The sequence below is a fragment of the Anolis sagrei genome, chromosome 9, assembly GCF_037176765.1.
Source record: "Anolis sagrei isolate rAnoSag1 chromosome 9, rAnoSag1.mat, whole genome shotgun sequence".
Classification (NCBI taxonomy): domain Eukaryota; kingdom Metazoa; phylum Chordata; class Lepidosauria; order Squamata; family Dactyloidae; genus Anolis; species Anolis sagrei.
In genome coordinates, this window is record NC_090029.1 from 31,534,708 (window position 1) to 31,555,070 (window position 20,363).

Below are 20,363 nucleotides of genomic sequence, written 5' to 3' on the forward strand. Positions count from 1 at the left end.
AGTGGTGTGAAAATGCATTACAGTGTAGATCAGGTCTGGGCAAACTGTAATACAGGGTTAGTCAAAATGCATAGGCCAATAAGCCATTCAATTGAATGGCTTATTGGCCTATGCATTTTGACTAACCCTGTATTTGCTTGTGGGATTAACCTAACTCAAAAACCACTGGACGAATTGACACTAAATTTGGACACAAGACACCTCTCAGGACAATGAGTGACCATCACTCATAAAAACACTGGAAAACACAGCAGGAGAGACTTAAAAAGCCAAAAATACATTACAACTCATGGGCAAAACCACATATACACGCATATACAGATATACACAAATATATACACACACATATACACACACAAAACACATATACACAGATTGGGCCACAGGAATGCATGGCAGGGGATGGCTAGTATGGTATGGTTAATATGGTATATATGTGTGTGTATATATACACATATACATAACCACACACTCAGATATATATCACATACATATAGACATACACACACACATATATACACCATATAAATAGAGGTGTGTGTGTGTGTATACATACACATATTCACAGCCACACACTCCGATATATATCATATACATATAGACATACACACACATACATATACCATATAAATAGAGATGCGTATGTGTGTATATACATATACACAACCACACACTCAGATATATATCACATACATATAGACATACACACATACATTTGTACATATAAATAAATATATATATATACAGAACCACACACTCAGATATATATCACATACATATAGACATACACACACATATATATATACCATATAAATAGAGATGTGTATCTATCTATCTATCTATACATATACATATACAGAACCACACGCTCAGATATATATCACATACATATAGACATACACATATATACCATATAGAGATGTGTATATGTGTGTGTGTGTGTATATATATACACACACACATTCACAACAACACTCAGATATATATCACATACATATAGACATACACATACATATATACCATATAGAGGTGTGTGTGTGTGAATATGTATTCACAACAACACTCAGATATATATCACATACATATAGACATACACACACATATATACCATATAGAGATGTGTGTGTATATACACAACCACACACTCAGATATATATCACATACATATAGACATACACACACATATATACCATATAGAGATGTGTGTGTGTATATACACACATATTCACAACACTCAGATATATATCACATACATATATATACCATATAGAGATGTGTGTGTATATACACAACCACACACTCAGATATATATCACATACATATAGACATACACACACATATATACCATATAAATAGAGATGTATATGTATATATATATATAGAGAGAGAGAGAGAGAGAGAGATGTATATATTTATTTATTTATTATTCAAACTTATATGCCACCACTCCCCTGGGGCTCGGAGCGGCTTACAACAACAGGCTAAAATCTAACACAATACAGGGTTAGTCAAAATGAATAGGCCAATAAGAAAATTAATTGTACCCGAATTGGCCTATTCATTTTGACTAACCCTGTATATACATACACTCTTATGCTCTTCTATTGAGGAACCTTGTGGTACATTCCAATACATCCCCCTTTTTCCCCCTCTTCTCTTCTGATGGTTTCTCCCAGTCTCTTTCCCTCTCCTCCTTCTTTTCCTTCCTCTCTCGGCCCAATCCATCTGCACCTCCCCCCGTTTTCCCTTCTGTTTTATTACTTCCCCCCCTCCTTTCCCGAAGATTGGTACATCCCATTTGATTGACATCTAACGCCTCGGAGGAGGCGACTCCGGAGCCCTCATTCAGAAACAGCCTCTGCGGAAGAAGCGGAGGCATCTACGCTATCTCCTCAGGTGGACGTAGAGCGTGAGCTAGGGACTATTCTCGGAGCGCGTTTACGGCGGCGTAGGGCGGCCCGAAGGGAGAAATGGGTACGGAAATGGCGTAAGGGGGAGGCCTGCTTGGAGGCGGGCGGGCGAGCGGCCGGCTTTCCCTCCGACGTGGCTGAGGCGATGAGGGAGCGAGGCGGGAGGCAGGGCCCGGGTTGCTGACGGAGGAAGGAAGGAAGGAGGCCCCGTTGGATGGGGAGGCTTCTCCACAAGCTGGGGACCGGAGAGAAGGCGGGACAGAGCGGGAGGCCAGGCTGAGGCCTTCCTTCCCGTGAGGTAAATCCAGGCCGCGCTTGCTCTCCTCAGAAGAGGCCCACATCGAGGCCCACAGCACCCTCACATTCTGCCTATTATCATCATCATTATCATTATTATTACCTTCAGAAATGTATACCTAATAAATTAGTAATAATAATAAATAAATGCCCCAAACACCTTATAATTCTTATTATTATCATCATCATCATTACTATTGTTGTTACCTTCAGAAATGTATACATAATAAATAAATAATAATAAATAAATGCCCTAAATAATACACTCCAAACACATTATAATTCTGATTATTATTATTATTATTTTGTCCCCTACAGGGTGTGAAGGGTGGGTTATAAATATGGTAAATCAATCAATAAATCAATCAAATATTATGATTATTTTACCCTCAGAAATTGATACACCCCAAACACCTTATAATTCTGAATATTATTATTATTATTATCATCACCATCACTATTATTTTACTTTCAGAAATGGATACAAAAATAATACACCCCAAACACCTTATAATTCTGCATATTATTATTATTATTATTATTATTATCATCACCATCACTATTATTTTACCTTCAGAAATGGATACACCCAGGATACCTTATAATTCTGCATATTATTATTATTATTATTATAACCTCAGAAATGTATACACTTGTAACAATTCATAATTCTGCATATTATTATTATTATTATTATTATTATTATTTTGTCCCCTACAGGGTGTGAAGGGTGGGGTATAAATATGGTAAATCAATCAATCAATAAATAAAATATTATGATTATTTTACCCTCAGAAATGGGTACACTTTTTAACAATTCAAAAGTCTGCATATTATTATTATTATTATTATTATTATTATTTTGTCCCATACAGGGTGTGAAGGGTGGGGTATAAATATGGTCAATCAATCAATCAATCAAATATTATGATTATTTTACCCTCAGAAATGGATACACCCCGAAAACCTTATAATTCTGCATATTATTATTATTATTATTTTGGCCCATACAGGGTGTGAAGGGTGGGGTATAAATATGATCAATCAATCAATCAATCAATCAAATATTATGATTATTTTACCCTCAGAAATGGATACACCCCAAAAACCTTATAATTCTGCATATTATTATTATTATTATTTTGTCCCATACAGGGTGTGAAGGGTAGGGTATAAATATGGTCAATCAATCAATCAATTATGATTATTTTACCCTCAGAAATGGGTACACTTTTTTAACAATTCAAAAGTCTGCATATTATTATTATTATTATTATTTTGTCCCATACAGGGTGTGAAGGGTGGGGTATAAATATGGTCAATCAATCAATCAATCAATCAAATATTATGATTATTTTACCCTCAGAAATGGATACACCCCGAAAACCTTATAATTCTGCATATTATTATTATTATTTTGTCCCATACAGGGTGTGAAGGGTGGGGTATAAATATGGTCAATCAATCAATCAATAAATCAAATATTATGATTATTTTACCCTCAGAAATGGATGCACCCCAAACACCTTATAATTCTGCATATTATTATTATCTCAGAAATGTGTACACTTTTAACAATTCATAATTCTGCATATTATTATTATTATTATTATTATTATTATTATTATTATTTTGTCCTGTACAGGGTATGAAGGGTGGGATATAAATATAGTAAATAAATAAATAAAATATTATGAAATGGATACACCCCGAACACCTTATAATTCTGCATATTATTATTATTATTATCATTACTATCACTATTATTGTTACCCTCAGAAATGTATATGTAATAAATAAATAATAATAAATATGACCGCATTGAGTCGCCTGTTAAGGGCTGAAAAATGTGGTATAGAAATAAAGCAAATAAATAAATAAATAAATGCCGTAAATAATACACCTGAACACCTTATAATTCTGCATATTTTTCTTGTCTTTATTATTATTATTATTATTTGGTGATTAACCATACAACCTGATATTGCCATGACCCCTCAATGTTTGTTCTTAGAGTACACCCCCTCCTCACCTGTACGAAGACTCCTCTAGAAGCCATTCCTAAAGAGTTTTAGAAAGTATGTACCATTAACAGTTTATAAGTCCCCACCCCCCGAAATAGATAGATAGATAGATAGACAAACACAAACACCTTTTAACAGTTTCTAATTCTGGAATATGTGTGTGTGTGTGCATTTATATATAGCAATTTTTGTCAAACATGTGTATACCCTTAAATAGCTTCTAATTCATGAATACTTTGTTTTTCATTTCTTCCCAAAATATATACACCCTTAAGATGACAAAAAGGATTTCAATAGAAGAGGAATGTTAAAAAATGACAAGAGAAACTTGGTGAGTTTTGCAACACCTCAGTGTTTTGACACATTGAGCAAATGCATTGCTACACTTTAAAATAATCATCATAAATACTGTTAGCTGCTAAAGGTTGTATATATTTCGGAGGCAACTCTGCATGTAGAGGAGGAAGGCCGCTTCCCACTCCAACCCAGTTTTCTGAGCAGCTTTGCATTCCCTCCCGCCACTTTTTAAAAATATTGTTCCAGTGTTAATGATTGAATAAATGCTGTGCAATGCTGCAACACAGTAGAGCCTGAAAAGGCAAGGATATGAAAAGGGGAAGGTGAGCAGGAAGGTGAGGGAGTGGAACCAAGAAAGGACCAGGAAGCAAGAAAGATCTGATTATAATTATGATTCTATGGTTGCTGTACAAAGACTGACATCTGTGTCTATTTATGAATAGGCCGTGAGCAGTAATATATGAAGGTGGTGATTGTGGAAGAAGCAGTTTCCTGGCAAGAGGAGAGAAAAGCGGCATATAAATCGCTCTCGCGTAGTCTTGGCTTCTGGACGTGAATATGTGGCACAAGTCAGTATGTGTGGCCCTGCTGGCCCTTGCAACCGGCTACGTCTTCTTGTTAGACCCTGAGCTCCCTGACTCAGTACTGGAGTATTTCTCTGGCTTCTTCTTGTGCCACCTTCAGGATGAAGGTCCATCCGCAGAGAGCAGCATGGCAGCTGCCTGGGATGCACTTATCATCAGACCAGCCAAACAGTGGAATCGTGTTGCTGTAGGGTGAGTAGTGTGGTATTATTTCATATATTGCTCTTATGCATCGTCTGCTCAACAGATAACTATTATTGATGAAGAACAGTGGTCCTGAAATATTCTTTGAGAGAGAGTTCTTTCCATGTCAGCTTGTTTGCAGAGAAGTCCTTGTATGTTCTTATTCTACAGCAAGCATGTACTTAAGTGTATACAGCAGTGTAGGATGACAGTCGATCCTGCACCATCATGGTGGTCTTGTGCAAAATATGGTGGATTACTGTTCCAGGATCAGCCTTACCATGAGGCAGCTACCTCAGGTTTTGGTGGCATGGGAGTTAATAAGAAAACTTAAGAAAGAGGGTACCTTCTTGTCTTTTTCTTCTCTTGACCAAAATGTTGGGGTCCACACCCAGTAAATATTGGGAAAACCAGGAATCTCTGCAGGCTTTTGGAAGCGTGACCCTTTTGGAGATTCATTGGTATTCACATTACTTGAAATAATCATAACCATTTGGAAAGTCATGGCCTTGTTAGAGACCATAACCTTTTGTAAAGTATGATCTTCCTGAGAAGAGTTAAAATCTCGCTTGAGTCAATCTTCTCCTTAGTGGTAAATATCCACTAGTATTCATGCAAGGCCAATTAAGTTTCTCAGCTGTTAGACTGATATCCCTAGTTATCTCTTTGAACTGTTAGGAACAAAGATATGCCAATGCATTATTTATACATACATACATACAGACAGACATATATATATATAGCAGATCTTCAGAAGTGTTATTTCATTTGCCAAAATATATCTATTCTCGCATAAAATATATTTCTTTTAAATCATGCTCTCAAGAGACCAAAAATCAGTAGTCTTCGTTAAAAGTTAATTTAATTACAGAGTTCATGTATTTAGCATACAGGTACATTGCTTATTGGTTGCATGTTAACCAAATTATACTTAAAACCGTCCTATACTGTACTGTATTTCCAAGTGACTGTACTATACGTGTGCTGTAAACAGACTCCTATATCAACTGAATATCTCACTGCAGCAATTTCTTGATGTGATGGATTTGAATAGTAGTTTCTTGGTCAGGTAAATATGGAAGGCAAAGCAATGACATACAGATTACCTTTGCTTTCTGATAAATCCCTGCACACAAACATTAGCAATAGAATTTCAATTAAATTTACTAAATTCATGCAAGAGTGCCTTTACAACTAAGATTTGCAGCACAATACTGTAATCTTTACTCAGAAGTAAGTGTATTGAGTTCATTTGTTCATACTCCAGTTTCAGAACATTTTTAGCCTCCAGGTATTAATCTACTACAGAAAATGGAAACACCACCCACAATTAAATCAACGTGATCTTTAAACCACATGAATGCTGCAAGCCTATACATACTTACCTAAAGAAGCGTTTAACTTCAGAATACATTTGCATTGGTTACACTCCCATTCAGTAAGAAGTAACCATATGACTCCTTGGTGTCTTCTATCAAATTCTAGACAGAATACCGGTCTTGTGTTCTTATAAAAAAAAATCCATATAGAAGTACACCTTAAAGAGACTCTCCTAACTATATGTTTAAATTTACTTTTTGCAGGGTCAATGCCTGTGTAGATGTGGTCCTTTCTGGTGTGAAGTTGTTGCAGGCCCTTGGCCTAGATCCAGGGAAAGGACAAGACCATTCAGTCTTACATTCCAGAACAGATTTAAAGGAAGCCTTCATCTATTTCATGGAGAAGGGAGCCGCAGCTGAGCGCTTCTTCAGTGATCCTGATTCCTTCCATCAAATTGCACAGACTGCTTCAGAGGATCCTGGAGCACAGGTATATTGTTTACTTGAGAGCAAATCCATCAAAACTCTGTGACATATAGTGTCTTCAAGAAGAGAATCATTTCTGACTTTTTTCCAATTACAATTTTTTCCTATTAGAATTGAATTGTATTTTATTGAAATTGTTCCCACTTGATATGCACAAAATGTTTAGATGTGAACTGTGTAGATGCAAAATATTTTTATTATGGCATAAAAATTAAGAAAGCAAAAACAAACTTTATCTTGTGGCACAAAAAAGAAATGTGTTGTTGCCAGAGCAAATGTAGTATTTGTTATGTATGCATATTGGTTGGCTTCTTGCAGCTCTCACTGCAAACAATAAATGACTAAAATTTAGTCACGAAATGGTAGGTCTTGTGATTATCTGAATGCAGGATCTCCTCTTGCCGAGAGAGATTGAAGCGCTAGATTTCATCTCCCCATCTCGGAAAAGATTTTGTGTTCAAATAATTATCTGGTCTGCTGTTTAATTACTGTTTTCCCAGCAGGGAGGAGAGAGGAAGTGGGGTGGAGGAAATGAGCCTAAGACTGATATTTGTAAGATACGCTGTTTCATCTGATACATGAATCAAAATCTGATAAAGATGGATGTTGTCCTGTAAAACTTAAGCCACATAAAATAATTTGTGTCAAGCTCCTTAGCAGTTTTTTTAATCTTTCATTAAGTTGTATGTCCTTTTTTCATTTTGTGACTAAAGCCTGATCTATATACAGATATTTTTTTTAAAATAGAAGCATTAATAAATAGTATCATTGTATATTTCAAACACAATGGAAAGTTGATTTAATTATTTAAAGCTGCTGGCAGCAGTGTGTGAGTGGCTTGAAGAACAAAAATGTGAAACCTCTCCAAATACTGAAAAGTAACACAGGCCAGTTTTTCAAGGCCACTTAAAGCCAGTGTTTCTTGATGCTGATATTTGGTGCTGAGTCTCTTCTGACTCTGTTTATCTATGTATGTTTGTGCAGAACTATACAACTTAGTCATCTCCATGGCACAAAAAGCTCTAAATCTCTTTTGAATGGATGGCTTATTTTGTCATCCTTTCTATTATGTTTACCTTCAGACTAAACTTAATTTTAAATTTGATCAATAACTTTAAGGCCCTCATTTTATCATGCTTCTGTTTACCTTACCTTTGGGAGCTGCAGGGCATTTTGCTTAAACTGTACGAAGCTTGCCACAGTTTTCATACGTTTCTTATTTTTATGGAACCTCTCTTTTCTACTTAAATTGGAGAATTTAATAGTATAGTGGATTGCTGTGAGTTTTCTGGCCTACATGGCCATGTTCCAGAAGCATTATCTCCTGACATTTTGCCCACATCTATGGCAGGCATCCTCAGAGGTTGTGAGGTGTATTGGAAACTAGGCAAGTGAGATTTATGTCCAGGGTAGGAGAAAGACTTCTTGTCTGCTTGAGGCAAGTGTGAATGTTGCACTTGGCCAGCTTGATTAGCATTTAATGGCCTTGCAGCTCCAAAGCCTGGCTGCTTGCTGCTTGGGGGAATCCTTTGGGAGGTATCAGCTGGTCCTGATTTATTTTTGTCTGGAATTCTCCTGTTTTTGAGTATGGCTCTTTATTTATTGTCCTGATTTTAGAGTTTGTTAATACTGGTAGCCAGATTTTGTTTATTTTCATGGTTTCCTCCTTTCTGTTGAAATTGCCCACATGCTTGTGGATTTCAATGGCTTCTCTGTGACATGGTGGTAGTTCGAGTGGTCCAGCATTTCTGTGTTTTTAGATAATATACTCTGTCCAGGTTGGTTCTTCAGGTGCTCTGCGATGGCTGACTTCTCAGGCTGAATTAGTCTGCAGTGCCTTTCATGTTCCTTGATTCGTTTTTGGGCACTGCATTTACTCAGAGACCTGGACTCCTGAGTTTGTGAGGAGAGAGCCATTGGCCGTGGTTTGATGTGAGATGTTTGCTACCAGTGTTAGCATCAAAAATGTGCTACTTATCTGGGAGAAGGAAAACAAGAAGAAAATTCACTAGCTGATGGCCAAAAAGAACAGCCATATTTGACATTTGTTGTTATTGACTGCTATCAAGACAACATGGATTTTTATTGTAACCTCATGAATGAGAAACCTCCATGTGTCCTTCTTGCTAACAGCCCCACTCAGGGCTTTCTGTCTCAGGGCTGTGATTGATTCTGTCCATCTGCAGTGTCGTCTCCCTCTTTTACTGTTGTCTTTTCTAGTAAGTCATGTCTTGTCATATGTCCACATTATCATAGTCTCAGTTTAGTTATCTTGGCTTCCTAGTACTGCTGTCCAGTAGCTGTTTGGCATATTTAGTCTGGCTTCACAGCAACTCTTAAAATGGGAGAACCTGCTAGCTGCCATCAGTATAGCCTCTTGCTTCATAGGAGCATGTGGAAAGGTGCATAAACACTACTAAATCCAGGAACTCAAGTTATTGCACAAATAACTACATTGTATATTTGGAGTAGTGAAAATATCAAGCTTTGTGAAATCATAAAGTTCTGTCACTTAAGTTGGAATTGCTGCTTAAACATGTGCTTGTCTTGCAGTTTTATGTGGGAGGAAATGCTGCTCTCATTGGCCAGAAACTTGCAAATAATCCTGACCTGAAGGTAGGTATCCAATTTGTAGGCTTCACCAGTTTATCTATATACTTGGGTATCTCCTTGGTTTTCCCTGGGCATAGTGTCTGGCCAGTTTCCTCCTTGTATCCAGTATACCAGTATATCCAGGAGGGTTTTTCAACAAAGCAGTCAACATCCCGCCAATGACACAAACCTATGATAGCGTACATGTGTTTGTAGATATCTCGTGAGACACTCTTCCGCTTTTTTCAGATTATGTTTTTGCAAGGCAATGAGCTGTGTACACTGGCAAAGTAGTGTGGAATAATGCATGAAATATATAAAAAAGCATAGACAGTGGCACTTATGCATGTTCCTTTATGACACCGTAGCTGTTATGGACTCTCAACATTTCTAGTTAGAATATGCATGTAAGTATGAAGTGTATTACTCTAATAAAAAAATAAAATAGCCCTCAGGCTGTGGGAAGCAGGAGATGCTGAAGAAAAGAGCAGCTGCAGCAAAGTAAGGCAATGTGTGAAGCTGCCTTGAGTGAACAAATGTGAGTAGACAGGTCCTTAAATAACCTTCCACTAACTCTTTTGAGAGTGGGTATCTTTCTGACTTCCTAGTCAGAAAGTAGTTTGAAAAAGATGTACTTGTCATTAAAAAAAATCCAACAGTGTGACATTTTACCAAGTTTCAGAACAGCATAAACAGTAATGGACTAACTATGTCAGTAGATTTCTGCAGGTTTGTGTCGATGACAAATTTAAGATGGCTCCTGTTGCAAACGGAGAAGAGGTGGTGCTGAATACTTAGGACTAACTTTTAAAAAAAAAAGAAATCTGCCTTCAGATGTCAGCTGATGTCCTGTTTTTATTGTGCTGGACAGTATGAGAATATATCATATTTTCCTTTTCTCAGATGTCCCTTCAAAAAGGCTTTGAGAGTTTCCTAAAGCTTCTTACTCATAAGTATTCTAACGTGAAATGTTCTGAGAAATAGATATGTCCTGCATGTAGAAGTTATCTAAGAGGAGAGGGAATAAGGAATAGTTGCTTATCTGTAACTGTGTTTCTTCGTGTGGTGATCTGTGAAATTCGCATATACAGGATTTTGTTATGCATGTGCAGGAAAATCCCATATGTGTGATTTTCACAGACACCACAAAAAAGAATTGTGAATGTTTTATAGAATGGCAGATTCAGGGCAGAGGGGGAGAAGGCTCCATTTTCCTGCATAGAAAAATTAACTATAAGCTGCTGTCAATTTCTTGGCTTTTAGGTTTTGCTGTGTGGCCCAATTGGTCCTAAGCTGCACGAGCTGCTTGATGAAAATGTAATTGTCCCTCCGGAATCAATGCAGGAAATTGATGAATTTCATCTTATTTTGGAATATCAAGCAGGTATGACCCATGAATAAAAACAGCCCTCCTTCCTGTTGCTATATTAAATAGCATATTGTGATGGTTGGTGCAGTGCAGGTTTGAGCACAAGAAGAAGTTGGCTATTGATAAAAAAAGTTGTTATTCTATTCTGTTATTCTGAATCCACTAAGCAGGCAGTAGCTCTAAGCCGAAGCTGAAATAATATGGGAATGATTGTCATAACAATATTTATTTATTTATTTATTACCAAATTTGTACCCCACCCTTCTCAACCTGAAGGGGACTCAGGGCAGCTTTATAGAGGCAACAATTTTATGTCACATATACATATCGATAAATAAGGAGCCACTGATGGTGCAGTGGGTTAAATCGCTGAGCTGCTGAACTTGCTAACCAAAAGACCGCAGGTTCGAATCCGGGGACAATTACCTCCAGCTTTTGCCAACCTAGCAGTTCAAAAACATGCAAATGTGAGTAGATCTATAGGTACCGCACCAGTGGGAAGGTAACAGCGCTCCATGCAGTCATGCTGGCCACATGACCTTGGAGGTGTCTGCAGACAACACTGGCTCTTCGGCTTAGAAATGGAGATGAGCACCACGCCCCAGAATCCCAACACAAAAGGACTTAATGTCAGGGGAAAACCTTTACCTTTACTATCGATAAATAAACATATGCATAATAATATTAATAATAATAATACTAGGCTACTTTTCTACAATGATTATAAAGATAACTGTTGTAATTCCTATGCAATACTGTGGGTAAAGTTCCTGGACAGGTTTAGCATCCCTTATTCAGAAATTTAAAATCCAAAATTGTCCACCTGGGTTGCTAAAGTAATGACACCTTTGGTTTTCGATAGCTCACTACACACAAACTTTGTTTCATGCCCAACATTATTAAAAGTATATGGCCCAAAATTACCTATCTTCAAGATATATTATTTCCCCAGAAATTCCAACTCCCAGTTATGACCCAAAATCCAGTCCCTGCATTTTACTACTGTTTCCTGCCCAGAGTCTTAGTGTTCGACCTCATATTGCCCTTATCCCTAATTTTGTCATCTCACACTTGCACTTTATCTATCTGCCCTGCCCTCAACTGATTTGTATCCCCCCCCCCCCCCCCCATGATCCCAGAACTGTTTTGCTATTTCAGGTACTGGTTGTCTGCTTGATGGTTGTTTTTATAGTGTGTTATGCTGTTGTTTGTTTTATTTTGTTTTGCCACTGTTTTATGAATTTTAATGTGTTATATTTTAACTATGTTTGCTTGGGCTTGTCCCTATGTAAGCCGCCCCGAGTCCCAAAAATAAAGTAGTAGTAGTAGTAGTAGTAGTAGTAATAGTAATAGTAGTAGTTGTTCTTGTTGTTACGTATATGAAAATACAGGTATTCCAGAGTCCTTGTACTTCATCTCTGTCTTTCTTCGTGCATTTTGTGCTGAAATTGACTGAAAATCACTAGCCAGCCCTTTCCATCATCACTTCTGTCACAGATCCTGCCGAGGTCATGAAGAATTAATGACCTGTATCTAAAGGCAAGCTCTTTACATGTTAAATCTGAAGAGAGTGGTAATGGAGTGGAACACTTCTTGCCTATTCATTTTAAATAGGATCGTGTGCAAATGTGTTAAGTTGCACACATCCTGGTTTCATTCAGCAAAACCAGACTGCAGAATTATGAGGCATCCTTGTTTCAAGCTGTCTGTCTTTCTGTTGTTGAAGGCTTTCATGGTCAGAAGCACTGGGTTGCTGTAAGTTTTGCGGGCTGTATGGCCATGTTCCAGAAGCATTCTCTCCTGGTGTTTTCCCCACAGCTATGGCAGGCATCCTCAGAGGTTGAGGGATCTGTTGGAAACTAGACTAGTGAGGTATATATATATATATATATATGGAATGTCCAGGGTGGGAGAAAGAACTCTTCTCTGCTTGATGCAGGTGTGAATGTTGCAAATTGCCACTTTGATTAGCATTGAATGGCCTTGCAGCTTCAATACTTGGATGGTTGCTGCCTGGGGGAATTCTTCATTGGGAGATGTTGGCTGGCCCTGGTTGATTCTTATCTGGAATTTTTGAGTGTTGCTCTTTATTTACTGTCCTGATTTTAGAGTTTGTTAATACTGGTAGCCAGATTTTGTTCATTTTCATGGTTTCCTCCTTTCTGTTGAAATTGTCCACATGCTTGTGGATTTCCGTGGCATCTCTGTGTAGTCTGACATGATAGTTGTTAAGGTGGTCCAGCATTTCATTGTTCTCAAATAATATGCTGCGTCCAGGTTGGTTCATCAAGTGTTCTGCTATGGCTGACTTCTCAAGCTGAATTAGTCTGCAGTACCTATCTGTCTTTCTTATTCTGGTATATAGACTGGGCTTGTAGCCTTATCAATAGCAAACACTTGGACTGGCTTAGGTAACAAAACTGAGAGAAGCATATAGAGAAAGCGGGGTGTAGAGCAAGAGGTTTTGCAGAGAAGAGATCACCTTGGTGCTACAGTAGATTGCTCTGAGGCAATAGTTTTAACAGTGCTTTAGAATCAAAGTCCTGAAGGAATGAGCACCTGGAAGGCTAAGGGGGAACATTAACCCCTGGGAGACCTTGGAGGGCCACACCAGCTCTCACAAAGAAAATAAAAACCGCCAAACACTTCTTGGGACATGGGGGCATTTTACCGTGTCTTGATTTTCAAAAATGGCTTTTCCTGGGGCTTGCAAAATGTAATGGAAATTCCCCCTCCATGTAGTCTTTTGAATATTTTTATAGCATTTTTAGAACGTGGGGCTGTTAAGAATTATGGGAGTTGAAGTCCAAACCACCTGGAGGGCTGAAGTTTGACCCATGCCTGCCCTAGAGTGTACTTGGGGGCACCAGCTAAATATTACTCACCCTTTCTATGTCCCACAGGCTATAGAATTGGCCTGTGTAACATACTTTGCCCACCCACATATAAAAAAGTGATTCTGTCCAGGAAGTAATGTTATACGTTAGAAGTGGAGAAAAATAAACCTTGCTACAATGAAGTAGGTTCATTCTACTGTTAACCATATGAACAAAAATAATCGATAACATCTGTAATTAATTCAGAAATTCCATGTGTGTTTATGGGCCATTTTGTAGGTGAAGAGTGGGGAAGTGTAAGAGCCCCAAGTGCCAATCGCTTCATCTTCTCCCATGATCTATCGAATGGGGCCATGAACATGCTTGAAGTTTTTGTGTCCAGCTTAGAAGAGTTTCATCCAGACCTGGTGGTTCTCTCAGGCCTGCACATGATGGAAGGACAGACCAAGGAGATACGTCAGAAAAGACTCTTAGAGGTAAAGGCCAGAGCATTGTTGTTCGTCCTGAATTCCAGTTTCACAGGGTTTTCTCTGGATGCTGAACAAAACCATCTTTACTGTCATTGAAGAACACAATTATTTTCTTCTTCCATAGGAGACACTCTAACATGTGACTGGAGTTCTTCTAGAGTGTAGTCCAGTGGTTCTCAACTTTCCTAATGCCACGACCCCTTAATACAGTTCCTCATGTTGTGGTGACCCCCAGCCATTAAATTATTTTCATTGCTACTTCATAATTGTAATTTTGCTACTGTTATGAATCATTATGTAAATATCTGATATGCAGGATGTATTCTTATTCACTGGACCAAATTTGGCACAAATACCCAATATGCCCTAACTTGAATACTGGTGGGGTTGGGATGGGAGCATTGATTTTGTCATTTGGGAGTTGTAGTTGCTGGGATTTATAGTTCATCTACATTCAAAGAGCATTCTGAACTCTACCAACGATTGAATTGGACCAAACTTGGCACACAGAACTCCCATGACCAACAGAAAATACTGGAAGGATTTGATGGGCATTGACCTTGAGTTTGGGAGTTCTAGTTTGCCTACACCCACAGAGCACTGTGGATTCAAACAATGATGGATCTGGATCAAACTTGGCACGGATATTCAATATGCCCAAATGTGAACACTGGTGAAGTTTGAGGAAAATAGACCTGGACATTTGGGAATTGTAGTTGCTGGGATTTATAGTTCACCTACAACCAGAGCATTCAGAAGCCCACCAACGATAGAATTAGGCCAAACTTCCCACACAGAACGCCCATGACCAACAGAAAAATACTGTCTGTGATGGTCTTTGGCGACCCCTCTGACACCCCCTTGTGACCCCTCCAGGGGTCCCGACCCCCAGGTTGAGAACCACTGGTGTAGTCCCATATGTCTGTGTAGAAGAATTAAGCCCTATTAAATCAAATCTCTCAGATAAGTGCGTAAGGTTGCCTGAGGACCTCATTTATTAATACTACATCTTTGTCAACACTGTTGGGCATGTGGGCTTATTAACAAAAACCCTCCTCGTAAATATACAGCAGAGTAACTTAGCAGCAGCAGCATGACCTAACACCAGTAGCCCAAAGTGATAAAAAGAACATAAAACACAGAGACCAGTGTTATCTCTTCCTTAGGAAGCTTTTCTTTATAACAAAATAATATGGTTGCACTATTTACAACAACAAGGTTTCTATAACACAAATAATGTTCAACCTTCACACTGGGGCTTCACACATGAGGCCTTCTCATACTGAGGCTTACCTCACACACAGGCTTCTCTCACAGACTAAGGCCTTCCTCCCACAGTGAGGCCTACTACCACTGAGACCTATTCTCCCACTAAGGCGTTCTCTCTCATAGAGAAGCTTCTCTCACACTGAGAGCTTTCTCAGACTGAGGCATTAGTAAGCAACAGGCACACCAGCTTATATTGAACTACAGCTTTTGCTGAGTCATTGCATTCATTTAACCCTTTCAGTGCTTGACTCACATTTTTGTAATTAAAAATACCTAGTTAATTTTTAATATATCTGACAAATACTGGTAAAAACAAATACAGTTTTAACAAGACAATTCTGATCACGTTTATTACTATATATGTAGTAAATGCCTTCTGGTATGTTAAATTTTTCACCCTTGGTATCTGCAGGCTGTGGCTTCCATCTCCGACATTCCTTCTGATGTCCCTGTACATTTGGAACTGGCCAGTATGACTGACCCAGACCTCATGACTGAGATCATACATCAGGTAATCAATATGGCAGAATGCACTCTGTAATCTATTAAAATATTAGCGCTTGATAACTGATGTTAATTAAATGGAGATATTTGCATCCCCTTTAGGATGTCCTTTTAGTCCAAGAAATTTTGGTTCAAGAGACTAGATTCAACCATAATCTCTAGCATAGTGCCTCATTTTTATACCCTTTGCACATGCTGCTTCATATCTCTGTTTGTCAGACTTGACTCTTCTGTCTTCATCTCCTCTGAAGCCAAGCTCTCACTTCCTCTGTCTGTTAGCAGGTCTTTCCTCTTGTGGACTCCATTGGCTTGAATGAGCAGGAGCTGCTCTTCCTCACCCAGGCGGCTTCTGGACCACACGCCTCCCTCACATCCTGGAACGGCATCCCAGATGTGGGTGTCGTCAGTGACATCCTTTTCTGGATCTTGAAGGAACATGGACGGACTACAAGGAAGGCCTCTGATCTGACTCGGATCCACTTTCACACCTTGGCCTATCACGTCCTAGCCACTGTGGATGGATATTGGGTCAACCAGGTGGCCGCTGTTGCCGCTGGCGCAAGAGCAGCAGGGGTGCAAGCATGTGCTACCGAAACAATTGATACCAGCAGAGTCTTCCTCAAGGCACCGCTGGAGTTTGAGACTTCGAAGACAGAGGAGGCCTCTAGAGTCTCCTTAAATCCCAGTGAACCAGTGTCAGAATGGCACAGAGATGGGGTTACATTCCATTACACTCCTGTTCTGGTGTGCAAAGACCCCCTGCGGACCGTTGGCCTTGGCGATGCCATTTCTGCAGAAGGACTTCTTTATTCAGAAATCTACTCTCAGTAACCTAAGAAAGTGAGACGCGACTTACCTCTCTGCAAACATTTGAACCATGCAGGCATGGACTGGAAGTCGGTATGTAATACAGGGAACCAAAGAATAAAAGCAAGGCACAGACCAGATCCTGCTGGGCGTTGGTGCAGGACTATCACTCCGTGGTAAGGTGTGCCATTGAATAGAGGGACCACCTTTGGCTTATAGTGACACCGTGAACCAAAGCGAATTTTGCTTTAAGAAAGCAGGTCTTCTTTGCAGTGACTGCAAAAAGCTAGACCCATCAGCTAGTTATTCCAGGGAATATATGTTGGTACTTTGCTCTGTCTTCTTTCTGGGAAGGGGAAAGTAAAGGTGGCGTCATATTCCTAATGCAGCAAGACCCAACCTTTTGCTTGTTTGGTTAGAGGTGTGATAACAATATTTTTCTATTTACCATTCACTTACGTTGTGCAAAAATTACCGGAGCTTGCTTTGCCAATTCTAGAAATGGGAAATGCATTGTCTGTTTTTTTTTATGGTGAGCAAAATATGCTGAACTGTGGGTGCTTTGGACCAATGAAGTGAAACGAGGGTACTGCTTTATGAGATTTGCTTATCATTTGGCTGGTGTTTGCTTATTTTGTACAGTACTTCCCTGTATTGATTGATGCTACTGCCATAAAGATGTGATCATAGATCTGGTTTGTTATCGAAAACGAGGCCACAATGAAATGGATGAACCCATGTTCACCCGGCCCTTAATGTACAAGCAAATTCATAAGCAAGTGTCTGTTTGCTTATTTTGTACTTCCCTGTATTGATTGATGCTACTGCCAGAAGAATCTACCTCTTGTTATTTGACACAGCGACTTCAAATGCAAGCAAGTTGCGTACCAAATTATTCCACCTGTTAGTAACTGATGTGTTTATACCTAAGGCAGTGATCTGATCCTCTTTACAATAAGTGAGAGTAATTTACAGTACAGCTACTGCTCCTCACTAAACCTAATGTGGCAAAAATGGCAGTCAATCTAGGCAAATGCCAAAATTGTGTTGAGGAAGCCTTGGATCTTTATAGCATTTTCAGCAGAGAGCAAATCTGAGAACCGTACTCCCTGCTATTCTTGGCAGCTGCAACAGCATGAGATTCTGGTGAATTTATATGACCACAGGAAGTTTTCCTTCCTAGCTCAGGAAATTGTCTTGCACTGTCATGTATTCAGACTTTCTCCTTCAATCATGCATTCCACTCCTTTTATTATTATTTTTTGTACTGCCGCATAGCAATAGAAATGAATTAATCTGCGGGATGTGACATGGGACTTTGGAGCGAAGGCAAAATCTGGTGGCTGTTAGCTGAATTATGGGATTTGGAAAGGGGAATCCAGGTCAAACTGTGATCAGACAGGGCCCAAGAAGGTCTTAGTCACGAGACTCCTTTCTTTGTAGCCTAACCTACCTCTTTTAAGTTGTAGTGAGGTTTTTTAAATGGCTGCAAATAATGATGGAGTACAAGGCCTCAGGGTTCCAAAAGGTTGTGATGGAAGCCGGTCAGGCCAGGATTAGTGTTGGTCAAATAAGGCATCTTCTGCTCTTAAGGTTAACATTTACTGTCTTGCTTAACCTAGTATCTACAGACTTTTTCAGCATCAAAGAATATTTTAAAATGTCAAGAGGATTTCCAGGACTACATTGGAGTAACATTTTTTTAATTGATTTCTCCAAATGAGATATTTATGTTTATGCCAAACTGATGTTTTGCACTATTAGAGAACTTAGAAAAATTGAGAGGTTTTGGCTTTTTTTAATGCTACTTTGAATAAGAATGGATTGCTTACCTGTAACCATGTTTCTTTGACTGGTCACCTGTGAGATCTGCACAAATGGGTCTCCTGTTCCTGCACAGACAGTTTTGGAACTCCCTAGAACAGTGGTTTTCAACAGTGGTTCTCAACAGACCTCACAACCTCTGAGGATGCCTACCATAGATGCAGGTGAAGCATCAGGAGAGAATGCTTCTGGAAACAAGGCCATACAGCCCAGAAAATTCACAACAAACCAGAGCCTGGCTTTGTGACACCTGTAACTGTCGTCCACCTCATTTGCCAGGAAGTGACTGAACCAGGATGGTGGCCTCCCAGATGTTTGAATGCAACTTGCGTGATCCCTCAAAATGCCATGTGCTGGCTAAGATGGATTGTGGTTGCAATACAGCATCATCTGGAAAGCCACATGCTTCTCATCCTTCATTGGAGGGATACAACAGAGTTGAAAACAATTCTGTGTAAAAAGATATTCCAGAACATATAGTTCTCAAAATGTATTTCTGATCACTTGGAGACTTTCCCTCTTTTCCCCACTGTATTGGGTGTCTTATCTTGGTTGGTTGTATTTATTACTCGGACTATGCCTCCAATGATTTCAGGACCAACAAAATTCATTAGACTTTTGAAGAACACAGCTGCTGAAGGAGTGAAATCCCCTGACCCCAAGCTAATCCCAGCTTCCACTAAAACAGCAATTTGCCCAGTGCCAGGGCCTTCCTTGTGCTAATGAGTGAAAATGTCCTTAGTACCTTCCTAGTGCAAAGCAGAGTAGTGAAACAAGTACATTCTCCCTATAGCTGAAACCCTATGGATATTAACTGAAGCTTTTATTGAACAGTACACTCCTGCTTTTGTTCTCTTTTTGCTCTTCCAAATGATACAATGTCTTCCTTATGCTGTCAGGTTACTACATCTTTCTGGCTGACGAGTTCTCAGGGAGTCGCCCAAGAATCTAACCTGTGGGTCTGGACGGTGTCATTTAAGAACAATATTGCTTGGGCAAAGCAGACATACAGCATCAACTATTTTACTGGCAGTTGCCATAGCATTTGGTTGTGACAGTCACCTGTGATGTGAAAGCTCCAGTCTGTGTTCTGATTTCATAAATAACAATAGGGCTAGACTGGACAACATTTGGAAGAGCTAAAAAGTACACTTTAAAATAGTTTTTAAAGAAAATCTATTACCAAATTATTTTTGTCTGTAGTATTCCTATGAAATAATTGTTTCTGAACAGTGTATCATGTTTGTGTATATGATTTTAAAATATTCTGTACTGTGGGTGGCATTTTCACTAAATGTTGTTTTGCATTTAGAAAGATATCCCTTGGTTGTCATTATTTGGAGTTTTCAATGTGTAACTACATCAGTCACAGCTTGGCAAAGATGTATCTTGTTCTGCACGTAGTCCAAAAGAGGAATTTTCTAAAGCGATGATTTTAGAACTGTGAGAAGATAGATACCTTACACAAAGTTAGACCATTGCTACATTTGACAGAATGCAACAATGGTCCAATGTTGTCTCCAGGTTCTTCCAGATAGGTAGATAGGTACATAGATAGGCAGGCAGATAGATGGAGCATGACTGGATGCAG

The 20,363-nt window shown here is 39.0% G+C and overlaps 1 protein-coding gene across 5 annotated transcripts; it reads left to right on the forward strand.

Annotated features, from left to right (window-relative positions):
- Positions 1 to 1,754: 1,754 nt before the first annotated feature.
- Positions 1,755 to 20,087, forward strand: ADPGK (ADP dependent glucokinase). Of its 5 annotated transcripts, XM_067471423.1 has the most exons (10): positions 1,755 to 2,208; positions 4,222 to 4,285; positions 4,507 to 4,562; positions 4,972 to 5,304; positions 6,879 to 7,104; positions 9,654 to 9,716; positions 10,956 to 11,076; positions 14,178 to 14,374; positions 16,050 to 16,148; positions 16,421 to 20,087. In XM_067471423.1, the coding sequence occupies exons 4-10, from the start codon at positions 5,087 to 5,089 to the stop codon at positions 16,970 to 16,972; spliced, it is 1,476 nt and encodes a 491-aa protein (XP_067327524.1). In that variant the 5' UTR covers positions 1,755 to 2,208; positions 4,222 to 4,285; positions 4,507 to 4,562; positions 4,972 to 5,086; the 3' UTR covers positions 16,973 to 20,087. The 5 variants fall into 5 exon arrangements, with proteins under 5 accessions (XP_067327524.1, XP_060611226.2, XP_067327525.1 ...); XM_060755243.2 differs by lacking the exon at positions 4,222 to 4,285; XM_067471424.1 differs by lacking the exon at positions 4,222 to 4,285 and having other exon boundaries at positions 1,755 to 1,974.
- The last annotated feature ends 276 nt before the right edge of the window (positions 20,088 to 20,363 follow it).